At 33.9% G+C, this 12245-nt stretch overlaps 1 protein-coding gene and 2 pseudogenes across 1 annotated transcript; 1 reads left to right on the top strand and 2 right to left on the bottom strand.

Annotated features, from left to right (window-relative positions):
• Positions 1-3069: 3069 nt before the first annotated feature.
• Positions 3070-6870, bottom strand: LOC104793855 (phosphate transporter PHO1 homolog 2-like). Its single transcript, XM_087455929.1, has 10 exons — positions 6631-6870; positions 5088-5159; positions 4875-5004; positions 4674-4794; positions 4329-4587; positions 4136-4240; positions 3862-4056; positions 3457-3774; positions 3234-3370; positions 3070-3142 (listed from the first exon to the last, which is right to left on the bottom strand). The coding sequence occupies exons 1-10, from the start codon at positions 6868-6870 to the stop codon at positions 3070-3072; spliced, it is 1650 nt and encodes a 549-aa protein (XP_087312055.1).
• Positions 6871-7604: 734 nt separating this feature from the next.
• On the bottom strand, positions 7605-9196 carry LOC147942128 (uncharacterized protein At4g02000-like; annotated as a pseudogene).
• Positions 9197-10986: 1790 nt separating this feature from the next.
• Positions 10987-11417, top strand: LOC147942129 (uncharacterized; annotated as a pseudogene).
• The last annotated feature ends 828 nt before the right edge of the window (positions 11418-12245 follow it).

Below are 12245 nucleotides of genomic sequence, written 5' to 3' on the forward strand. Positions count from 1 at the left end.
GCCTTATCTATCCAAAGCCGAGGATAGTAGTGATTTGAGCATATTGGAATACTAGAAAGTTGCCGATGCGATGCATGGATTTTTTTAATAATTTTTTATTTTGGTAATTGTAATATAATTTATGATTTATAAAATTTAGTTGGTGTAGTGTATATATATAAATTCAAATAATATACATCTGTAATACAATTATTGTTAATTATTTTTATATTTCAAATAATTTACAATAATAGTTTAGATTATTAGTTTGTAAAATATTCTGAACACAACATTTTATCTCGTTAAAATTATATATGTTATTTACAGAAACATCATTTAACTAATTGTTGATAGAGCACTAATTCTAAATTTAACAATGAAATGGTTGTGAGGTGAGTACTACTTGTTGAATATAGTTTCTCATGGTATAGATAAAAAATAATGTTTTACTAAATTGATTTGTGACTTTTATCTTTGACAACCTCATTTCTAGGTTTTTTTAGTGATAATATTTTTGCTGTCAATGTAGCAATGTTCCAAAAAATTTAGGGTAATTAAAAGGAAAAAAAGAGAGAGTTCATTTAAAATCTTAAAGGGGTAGATTGTAGCAATGTTTGTTGAGAATCCTAAATGAATTCTCTAACATAAAGTTAAAATTTACAGAGTGGATTCTCTTAAAAATAAGGAAAAAAAAACAACTTATAATTTAATATCAAAGATTAAAATATGCAAAGATGCTTATTTATATAATCTAGTCAATGTAATCAAAACACACTTTACTCCATATTTTTACCTATTTAATTTAATGATACAATATATTAAAGTTTAATATTTCCCTTCTTTTCTTATTTTTACATGATTATTTAAAATATATATTTTATCAAATGCATAAGAAATGACCAAATTTGGTTGCACAAATATGGTTATTTGTATAGAGAAGGTTATGCATATGCATCCAAAATGAATCTAAAGCAAAAAAATGGATTCAATATATCTCTAATTTCATTATTTGGAAAGATGATGTGGAATCTGATTTTTTTAACCATTTATTTCATGAAGCATTAAAATTATACAAAAGTTTAAATCAAAATTTAATGTTAGAAAAAGATATAAGTTCAAAAAATCTAAAATTTCATTCATCTGACAAGATCTTAGCCACTTCAGTTAGTGTTTTCATCCAAAAATGGATGTTATAAAAAATCATGTCAAACTCTAAATAAACTTAAAAATTATTACTTGTAATCACTTTAAGTAAACCAAATATGACACTATGGAGAGAAGGATATGTTTCTTTGATAACTCTACTCAAATGTCTTATTCTTTCATTTTTTTTTGAATTGTAATGTTAGATAACGATAACCTCATGACCAAATACATAGGATCCCCTGTTGAAGACTAAAAACAGTTTCAGAAAAAAAGTAAGAAAGAATAAATAGCATTGAAGAGGTGATAACACATTTAGAAGTAATAAAAGTAGGCCTAATAAAAAGATAATGGTTAAGAGCATCTCCCACCCATCCTTATTTTTTCTCTGTAATAAAATATAGCAATTTCTATTTTAGATGTGAGAATAGAGATGAATTGGAGTCAAACTCACATCTATTATAGAAAAAAAAATCAGGATAACCATTGGAGATGGTATAAGAGAGTGCAGTAGCATAAAAATTGGTGGTTCGGTTGTAAAACTATGTTGTAAAGGTTTTTTTTTTAAAAAAGTTGATCAGTCTTTCAATATTTTTGTGAAGTGATTACTACATTTGATATAGTTTATCATGACATATATGAAAAATATCCTAAATGGTTTTTTATTTTATTTTTTTGGATAGTTAATATAGAAGTATATCTTATCAAATTATAAGAAGTGGCAATATATGGTTAATTGCATATGGCTCTGTTTCCTTTTTTAACTATCTATTTTATTAAGCAAACATGTATTATATAAAAAAGAAATATATAGATTCAAAAGATCTGTAATTTCATTCGTGTAATGAGAATCTACACAGTTTATGTAGTTTATACATCCAAAAACAGATGTCATGAAGAATTATTTCGAGTACTCAAAAAAACTCACCTGTCATTATCTCTCCACCATTCTTAGAGATTATTCAAAACACTTGCCTATGGTTTTCTTCTTTATGAATCTTATAAACAAATTTATGCCCCTACCAGTTTTTTCCTTGGTCCTTGCTTGGTCTTGCAACTGACTCTATTTCCCATGGTCACTCCTTTTTTCATATATATTCAATCGTTTAAAGTGCATTAGATGTCTCTCAATCCTCCTCTTTAGTTCAACCGCATCATGTTAGGTATTAGTCATGTTCCACGATAGAATCTGCTTCAACTTGTGATGTGAGAAAAAAATCAATTTTATTTGGATCAAAGAAAAAACAGGAAAACAAAAAAGGAACATATGAATTGAGCCATCTTAAGAATATTTAACAATTTGAATGATTCACTAAACTAAAAAATGAAAGGTGAAACACCAATATGAGTCGAAGACGTAAGTAGACTTATACTTAATGTTTGAAATCAGAGTCATTGATACACTGAAATATCTGTTAGTTATAATCAAAATTTAATTTGTATATACCAATTTTTTGTTCCATATTGTTGGTAATTTACTCCTCTCTAATTTATGTGTCTTAATTTGTATTGTATAGTCATTAAATAATTTTGACTTATACAGTTGACAAAAGTTAGTGGAGTAGTGTGTTTGCCTGTCTTAAATTATAGTATTAATTGGGTGGTTTATTGTTTCATTAAATTTGTTAACTAATGCAAGAAAAAAATGAGAAAATGGAAAATGTTTACAATAAAAGAAACAAAGTTAAAATAAAAGATGACATGTGTCATCAAAAGAGAATACCATATGTCAAAATATTAGCAAAAGTTAGAAAAAACCTTCTCATATTATATAAGATACCACAAAATGTCTACTTACCACAATTAAAATCGGTATTATGAACTGCATTGTTTTGTTAGTAAAACGTGTTCACATTTTCGTTGGTTTTGTATAGTTTGATACAAACTTCAATTTTATATTGACTATGTATAAGAAAGTATTTAGTCGTCTTTTTCATCGTCTTTATCCTAGTTGAACGGTAGTGGAACTGACTTGAAAGCTCGGAACTTCCCCACATTATTCAAATGCTCATTTTCTACCCTGTTAAAAAAAACTAAACTTTCAAAAAAACCATCATACAAAAAAGAAGGTGAAGAAGAAACCAAAGTAACAATGTGTATAGTAAGTAGACCTGAAGAAATTCCACATCCCACGGCGAATAATCTCAAGAGAAGCCATAACTGCAAGCGTCGTCTGCTTATGCATGAACTCGAATTCGAAATTCAGTACCGTTTGCAACCACGCGAATCTCAACACAACGTTCAAGATCTACAGTTGAGTTTTCAAGAATTCAGTTTTTTTTGTTCTCTATGCTTTGGAGATTATATAACCGAAGATGTTTTATATGCGCTTACCATTGCGATGAAGTATACTTTTTTCTGTGGGATGAGAAGTTTATCCCGAAGCCATCGGTTTTTAGATGTTTTGTTCAGAAGTCCCCAATCATGAACAAAGTCCCAGTATGTACAGAAAACAGCAGCAAGAACTGAGGAACCAACAGCTAACACTCTGAGTTTGAAATGTAATGTAGGATTCTTCAATAGAGGATCCTTCCAGTTTTTTTCTTCAAAACCATAAGCTGTTCTTAGAATAACAGCTATTATTGTAAACAAGTACTTGACTCCGTTGTATCCTTGATCAACGCTTCTTTCCTCAATCATACGCCGCATGCACTGCACCAATTGAAGGAGAACAGAGATGGTATTATTAAAATTGCTCTAGACATGTTGTTTCTTTTGAAGAAACTATTTTGTACGTACTTGAAGGAGGCGGGAAAGATATGGGATTACTGCAACAATGTATAAGGAATAGCTGTAGATGTTTGAGGCTTCGCAGGTGCTTTTTCTTTTTGTGAAGTCTTCCCAACCGTAGTAGCATATGTAGAAGTTGATGCTTCGAAGAGCTTGTACTTGGCTAGTTAACTGATCTCCTAAAAAGTAATCAGGTAACGTTACCTGCATTGAGAAAGCATTAGTAAACCATATATATGATTATCAACATTGATATATAAGCCGTTAGATTTATGTCTTTTACCTTGTAAAGAGGAGCAGCAAGGCAGTGAAACAGACATGTGAGGAAGAAGAACCGACTCGAGCGGTAGAGAAAATGAAATGGCAAGATCAAAACTACAAACAGAGCCTAAAACAAACATCATATAGAGCTAGGATCATCATATAGCTGAGCTTGCATAAAAAAAAGAACAAAATATTTGGATTTACGGACTTACAACAAAAAGGAAAAGAGGAAGAAGTTCAGTTAATTCTTTGTAATTTTTGGTTTTGGAGTTTACTTGCATATCAAGATTTCCAAGAACACAAAGCAACGCAAACGTTCCAATGGTGAATCCTAGAAACAGAACTTGTCTGTAACCAAGTTCAGTTCCTTGCTTGTAGCCAAATATAAAGGCATAATTTACTCTATAACGCTTCCAATAGTATATATCAATCGCATACATAGTTATGTGAAGCACGATGAACCCGAACAAGCTGCATGCATGAACAACGGATGCGTCTAAGCAACAAGTTTAACCTCAAAATGAAATTTGTAGGAGAAGAGTGATATGAAGGTTTACCTATAAAGAGGGAACAAAGTATTCATGTAGTCTTCATAGGCATCATTGGAAGAGGCTTTCCGTGTGCGTATGATCGTGACAAGAGCCACGATAAGAGAAAACACACATCCAGCAGAGAAACCTGAAACCAATTTCCTCGTAAGCACAAAAATAAACAAAATGACAAAACCAGAGCATGGTGCTGTGTATATATGATTGTACCAGTGGAAAATGTAACTCGGTGTCTCTCTCGTTTCATTTGAGGTCGTAAGAAGTTCATTCCTTTTCTCCTATTACCATTTGCAAAATGCTTTATGAATGTAGCTTCAACACGTTGTATGAGTTTCACAAGCTGCGGATATAAGAGAAGGTATGATCAATACAAGGATCGAAGACAGAGGAATCAATGGAGTTACTAAACTTAGTCAAGCTCACCTCATCAGAGCTTCCGAGATACGAATTATCAACCATTTTCATGTAAGACTTTGAAGCATTCCTTGAAGTTATCTGTTTCAGAGCACCTTTCAGTCATACTTTAAACCCCAAAAATCAAAATCTCAAAGTCTCAAACCCGGACCGGAATGTCTACCAAACTTTATTTTCTAAATAAAAAATTAAACTAACAAAAATAGATATGAATTTCTCTGATAATTAAAATTTAAAATATATTAAAATGTCAATAATTAATAATTAAGAATAACATAGTGGACTATTTATAAAATTAACCTAGTAAGCTAGTTAAAAGTAAAAAAAAAAAAAATAACAAATAAATAAAGGGACGTGGATCCACGTAAGTTTCAAACTCAGAGTGTTAGCTGGTGGTTACTTTTGTTAATTTAGCTTTTCATCATTAAATAATAAAAAAGACTTTCCCAATTAAAAGAACACGACCAATTAAAACTCTATTTTGAAATCTCTTAACTTGGCTGTAGACTTAAGGAATTTTTATTAGGTTAATATGGCTGTAGAAAAACTAGGGCGTTTACTGCTTATAAATGATAATATGTAATATCGCAGACTCGAGATAGAAACTAATCAACTAAATTTCTCGATAAGATGTATTATGTTTTGAATACGTAAAAATAATCTTTCAAATCTAGAACTTTTTTAATCTTAACATAATATGACTAAGTGTTGTAATTTTTTTTATTTACATTTGAAAGATATAATTAAATATGTTTTCTGAATATATACTCCTTGGATTTTTATGGTTAATGTAGGATCGTTAATAATTTTTTTTTTTATTGTGGTTGTCGTTTTCTACTAGAATTTAAGGCCGTATGCTAGAAATCAAAAACATTTAATTTTAAAACTGAAGCGCTTGTTGTAAAAAAAAAAATTTGTATGAAAACTTTTACATTCATTTAAAAAAAAAAACTGATCATATGGAAGCAGAAAACAACGATCATAGGGACTCACGTACACATGCCATGATCTAAGTGATCCAACGACCATTAAATCCCTTCTTTATCAGAATTACTTTTAAGAAATCCCAGCTGATACGGTCATATGCTTTACTAATATCTGTCTTAACAGTTATGTAGGAGTTTGCACATTGTTTCCTTACACGTAAAGAATGCACTACTTCATGTGCAATCATAACATTATTTGTTATTTGCTGGTCTGGTATAAAAGTTGCATGGTGCTCCGAAACCACTGATGAGAGTATCTTCTTTAGTCTCATGACCAATATTTTTGATATTATCTTGTACAGGACATTGCATAAACTACTTGGCCTGAAATCCTTCATGGTTTGAGGGTTGGTGCCCTTTGGAATCAAACACAGGTTTGTGTGGTTGCATTCTTGTTGAATTTCACTTGTTTCAAAACACTTTTTCACCTCTGTAACAATAGCTGGTCCAACAATATCCCAATACCTTTGATAAAAAGCCGCATTGAATCCATCAGGGCCCGGGGCTCTCGTTGGGCCAATAGAAAACAGAGCAGTATTAATTTCCTATGTCGTGATATCCCGTACCAAACTATCGTTCATGTCACTCGTAACTACCCTGTCTAGGCAGCACAACGCATTCTGCATATCCGTCTGGCCAGGACTCGAGAAAATCTCACTGAAATATCGTTCAGCTTCGAATGTTATATTCTGGTTTCCGAAGATATCAGCCCCGTGATTATCCTTAATTGAGAGGAGACAATTTCGAGCAATCCTATTTTTCACAGAGGCATGAAAGAAACTTGTATTGCGGTCACCTTCAGTCATCCATTGACATCGACTTTTAAGGTGCCAATATGTTTCTTCATCTTTGGTAAGCCATGAGTAAGTCACGTTGTAGTGACTGAATCTGTGACTTAGAGATGTTGATGTCCGTATGAGCAAGATCGATATCCTTTATTAGTTCCTTGATACGGATAGCAGAGTTGGTGAGATGTTGACGCATCCAGAGAGCTATATCACGTCTACATCCTTTGATTCTGTCAAAAATAGTAGGGCATGGTCCTAGTTCCTCCTTGTGCCAAGATGAACTGATTACAACTTCGAATTCAGGTTGTTTACAGAGCCTTGTATCAAACTGGAAAGGTTTGATACCTTTATCGGTTGTACGGCTGATTTTAATAATTGCAGGTCGATGATCAGATTCTATTATCTCTAGATATTCAACCTCCGATGCTGGAAACAGAGCTCTCCATTCATCGTTAGCCATAGCTCTATGTAACCAGCTTTCTACATTTTAATGACGTTGTTTCCTTAACCAAGTCATGTTATTGCTTTTGAAAGGGAGATCTTGAACCTTGCAAACATCAACCATGTTTCTAAAATCCGTAAAGCTCCAATTTTCTATGACTTGACCACCCCATTTTTCATTTGGATATAAGATTTCGTTGAAGTCACCACACATCAACCAGGGACCATTACGTTTAATTGCAATTCGTTGAAGACTTTCCCAAAGGATATGTCTCAGTTTACGAATAGGATGGCCATAAACACAGGAGAAATGGAAACACACATCTTTATTAGCAATCTTACAATCAATGAGACGTGCGTCAAGTTCATAGATAGTTACAAAAACAATTTTCTTCCATAGCAAAGCCAAGCCCCCCCAATACCCAATGGAGATACACATTTAACATAATCATAGCCTAACTCCGCTGCAGCATCACGTACCACATCATCTGGATTCTTTGTCTCGATCAGAAAGAGTAAGTCCGGGGAATAAGTTGTCTTGATTCCCTCGAGGCGTCGAACTGCTAGGTTCCCTTTCAATCCTCGGCAGTTCCAAAAGGCTGTATTCATGGCGACTCTGGTGGCTTCTGGCCCACCGTGCCCTCTCGAATCGGGTTGGGGTTTGTTGCATCAGAATTCCTCATGTGCATCGGTGTGGTTGGAGTCGGGTGCATGACAAACCAGTTACGTACTTCCAGCACTTCAGACTCTCTCTTTTGACGTGTGTGTACACTTTTCAGAGTATCCTCTGAAGAATGCGCCTGTTTCATCTCACAGCAGAGCAATGGAACGGGTCCATTGTTATCAGAGGGAGATCCTTGTTCCATCTTTCGCTTTTTGGACGTAGTAGGCGTTTCAGGGCCTTTACTATTGCACCGGTGTTGTCCCATCAGTAGGACTTGGGAACTCATGATTGTAGTCAGGGCCATCCTCATCATCTCCTGGTGGTGGTTCATCTGGTTCACGCGAAGGACACTTCGAAGAGTCGTGAGTGAGTAAACCACAAAGAGAACAGAAATTTCGTAGCTTTTCATAACGAAATTTCAAAACACAGGATGTTTCTCCAAATTGAAAAGTTCTCTGAAAGAGCAGAGGGGTATCAATGTTCCATAGGAGACGGATCCGAACATAATCCACCAAAACAGCAACATCACCCCCAAAGTCCGTTTCCGTGAAATTGCCCAGGTTTTCACCAATAAATGTGACCATCCGGTAAGTGAGGAAGTGATGCGGGATGCCTCTGATCTAGACCCAGAACGGGATGTTCTTAATTTCTTCAGCAGGGTTGGCTGGATTCTATTTTTGTAGCACACACATCCATTCATTAAAAGACCATGGGCCGCGGCGAAGAACGGCATTCATAGCTTCCTCAGATTGAAATAAGAATTGGATTCTCTTATTTTTCAGGATACGCCCAATAACTTCTTCTCCTACTCCCCAAAGACGCGGTAGGACATTGAGCATAGCACGCAGGTTTTGCTTACGAGGATTGATTGGTTTAGCGAGAAGGCTAAAACGAGTTTCACTCAATGCTTCCGCACAAAGGGCGGCGGGGAGAGTGACGACCGAATCATTAATTCCCAAATCAATTTCTTGCATTTGTCTCCAAATCATCTCAGACATGATCAATATGAACAAAGGAAAAAAAATTTCACTCTGAACAACCCGATGGAGACAGAGACATACACAGGGTTTAAATGGTGTGGGTAGAAGGTAATTATGGAATCAATAACTGTTTTACCATTATTGAACCTTGAAAAAACCATCGGAAACCGACGACAACCGCTCTCCGATACGAAGAGACACGAAGACGATAATCAGAGAGGCGTTCACCAAAAAAAATCGCTTTATTTTTTCTCTTATTTTTTTTTGTCTCACTATATTGTTAGTTTATTAGGCCATTATTAATGGGAGAACACTAAGGGTGTTCTAAGCCCAAAAAAATTATAAAAATAATGAATAGTCGCTTAGAATACTTTTTTTTAGTTCTTTATGTAGAACTGATTTAAGCCTAGTTCTTATTTGACGTGGCTTCATGTGATTGGACGAGATTTTTTGGAAAAAAAGAAAATATTTTATTTATATAAGTATGCAATTTAAATGTTAATTTATAAGTTTTTATAATTGTATATGTTTAAGAATATTATATTAATTTATAAGTATATAATTGCTTTTATATAAGTATGCAATTTAAATGTTAATTTATAAGTTTTTATAATTGTAATATGTTTAAGAATATTATATTAATTTATAAGTATATAATTGCTTTTATATAAGTATGCAATTTAAATGTTAATTTATAAGTTTTTATAATTGTAATATGTTTAAGAATATTATATTAATTTATAACTATACAATTGCTTTTGTATAAGTAAGCAATTTAAATGTTAATTTATAAGTTTTTATAATTGTAATATGTTTAAGAATATTATATTAATTTATAAGTATACAATTGCTTTTGTATAAGTAAGCAATTTAAATGTTAATTTATAAGTTTTTATAATTGTAATATGTTTAAGAATATTATATTAATTTATAAGTATATAATTGCTTTTATATAAGTATGCAATTTAAATGTTAATTTATAAATTTTTATAATTTGTAAAATGTTTATGAATATTATATTAATTTATAAGTATACAATTGCTTTTATATAAGTAAGCAATTTAAATGTTATTTTATAAGTTTTTATAATTTGTAAAATGTTTATGAATATTATTTTACTATATCTTTATTCTAAAAACACCATAATTAGTTCTCCCATTTTTTTTACCTATAATCTTAACAACTGATCTAACATTATTTTCACTATATATTTAATGTAAGAACACAAAAAAAAAGTTCTTCCATTAATGATGCCTTTATGGTCGTAGTACTTTCTTTCGATTAAAATCATATCAAGAGGGGTCCCTCCTACGGGAAAAATATTATGGTTTCACACTTGCGTAAAAAGTGCTTTCACACCACAAAAATATACCTTGTTCTTACTTTTCAACGTTCTAAATGTTTTTAAACTATTAATAATCATATATATGATCTTCATCTTACACAAAGAAGTCCGCCAATAGAAAAAAAAAAGAGAAAAACCATACTATTTTTTTTTTCTCCCGACGAAAGAGTTCGTCCTAATCGTCAACAGACTTCAGATCTACATTTTCCCTCTCCGATGGCCGGCGCTTCTCGCCGCTGCCGTGAGAAGGTATCTTAGTTTCTCTTTAGCTTTGCTTTGGTTTGCAGTCCTTTTGGCTTTCGATTGGGAATCCGTAGTTCTTCTTCAAGTAGTGGTTCAGAGTTTTTGTGGAAGCGGTCGAGTGGTCAGGTTCTTGTTTGGGTGGCTCTCGTGTAGAGGATGGAGGTTGGACCTGTTAGATCTATGGTGTAAGTCTTGAATTGTCGCCATTTTTGCTCCCACACCTAGATCTGTTCCCGCTCCAGTGTTTGTAGTCGCTTCTATGCTGCCGATGAAGGTTGGATTTGGGCTCTAGTTAGTCCAGCCTTTGTATTTCCGCGATCTCCTTATCCCTTTGAATTAGCCATCGGTTCCTTTTAGGCTTGTTCCCTTTCCAAGAGAAAGGTTTGAGTGTTCTGAATTCGGGTATAGTTTCCTTAGTTGCAGGTAGTCTCTCTGCTTAGTGTTGGTTGCGGTGGGTCGTTATGGGTGTTAATCGGCTCGTGTTGTCGTTCTCGCTTTTGAGAATGGTATGAATCGTGGGGTTAGACTTCCCTCCTTGTCTCTGCTTTCGAGTCCTGTTTAGGTCTGCTAGCTTTTTGGAAGGCTTCTTATCTAGGCGTTCATTGGTGCTGATGTCGCTGTCGTCGTATCCGAAAGTCAAGCGTAGTTGTTCTCCAATTATGGGACTTGCTTGTCGGGTTTTGAGGTCTTGGTTTGGAGAGATTGGCTCCCATTATGATAGGAGGAGGTAGATGTTATCATTTGTTTGGCCTGGGGCATCTTTGATAAATCTCATTTACTGGTTTCTGTAAAGAAGAGGTTGCTTTGCTTTCTTGGTATCTATCTCGTTTCGGTTTAAAGTCGCTTTGCTTTTGTTCTTGGTGTAAGGTTATGTGCTCTTTCGATTTGAGTTTAAAAGTTCTACGTTGTAATTCTAGTTTTATTGGTTCCTTTATATGGGGCTTAGTTTCCGGGGAAATCTCGTCTTCCTTTGGCTGTTTGACTCCAGAGACATTATGTCATCCGCCGGCTTTAGTTTCCCTTTTTTGGGCATTTGTATCCTACTTATTTTGTTGAAAACAAGCTTATCAATATATTTCCGGTGACAAAAAAAAAAAAATGATCTTCATCTTAATGTTTTTTTTGATCAACTGACACACCACATTCACTTTCTACTTCCTTAGAACCACTCTACCTACTTATGGACGCAGAAAAGAAAAGCCCGCTAGTACTGATGCTTCAAGGCCGGAGTTACTAAAAACTCCCAGTGTTTCCTCTGAGGCTCTAGCGATGGCACATGGCGAAAGAGATGCCGCAAGCTTCGCATCATACTTATAGGGCCTTTACAAAAAAGGGTATAGTTAAATATACAACCAAAAAAAGTCGAGACGAGATCAAACAGGGAGATAACTTTTTTCTTCCATAAAGACGTGATGCAGCCAAAGCGGGTGATCCGTAGCAACATGCAAGTTTAACCTGCCATTCATTATAACACTTTTTGCGATTAGAAGAGCTTCTCTGTTTGAAATAAAGTTTTTCAAAAGAATTTTCCAGTGTTTGATAGGAACCAAAGCTGCTTTTACCTCTCCTGCTTGATATCTAAAGGAAGGCCACGCAGCAGCCGATCTTCATCTTAATTTAGTTCCGTCACCTAACTATATTATATATAACAAAAATTTGACAGGAAGACATGAACCAGATAATTGGGGGCTTATGCACTTCGTACCAACACAAATCTCAA

The sequence above is a fragment of the Camelina sativa genome, chromosome 6 (assembly GCF_030686135.1).
Source record: "Camelina sativa cultivar CO46 ecotype springtype chromosome 6, ASM3068613v1".
Taxonomy (NCBI): domain Eukaryota; kingdom Viridiplantae; phylum Streptophyta; class Magnoliopsida; order Brassicales; family Brassicaceae; genus Camelina; species Camelina sativa.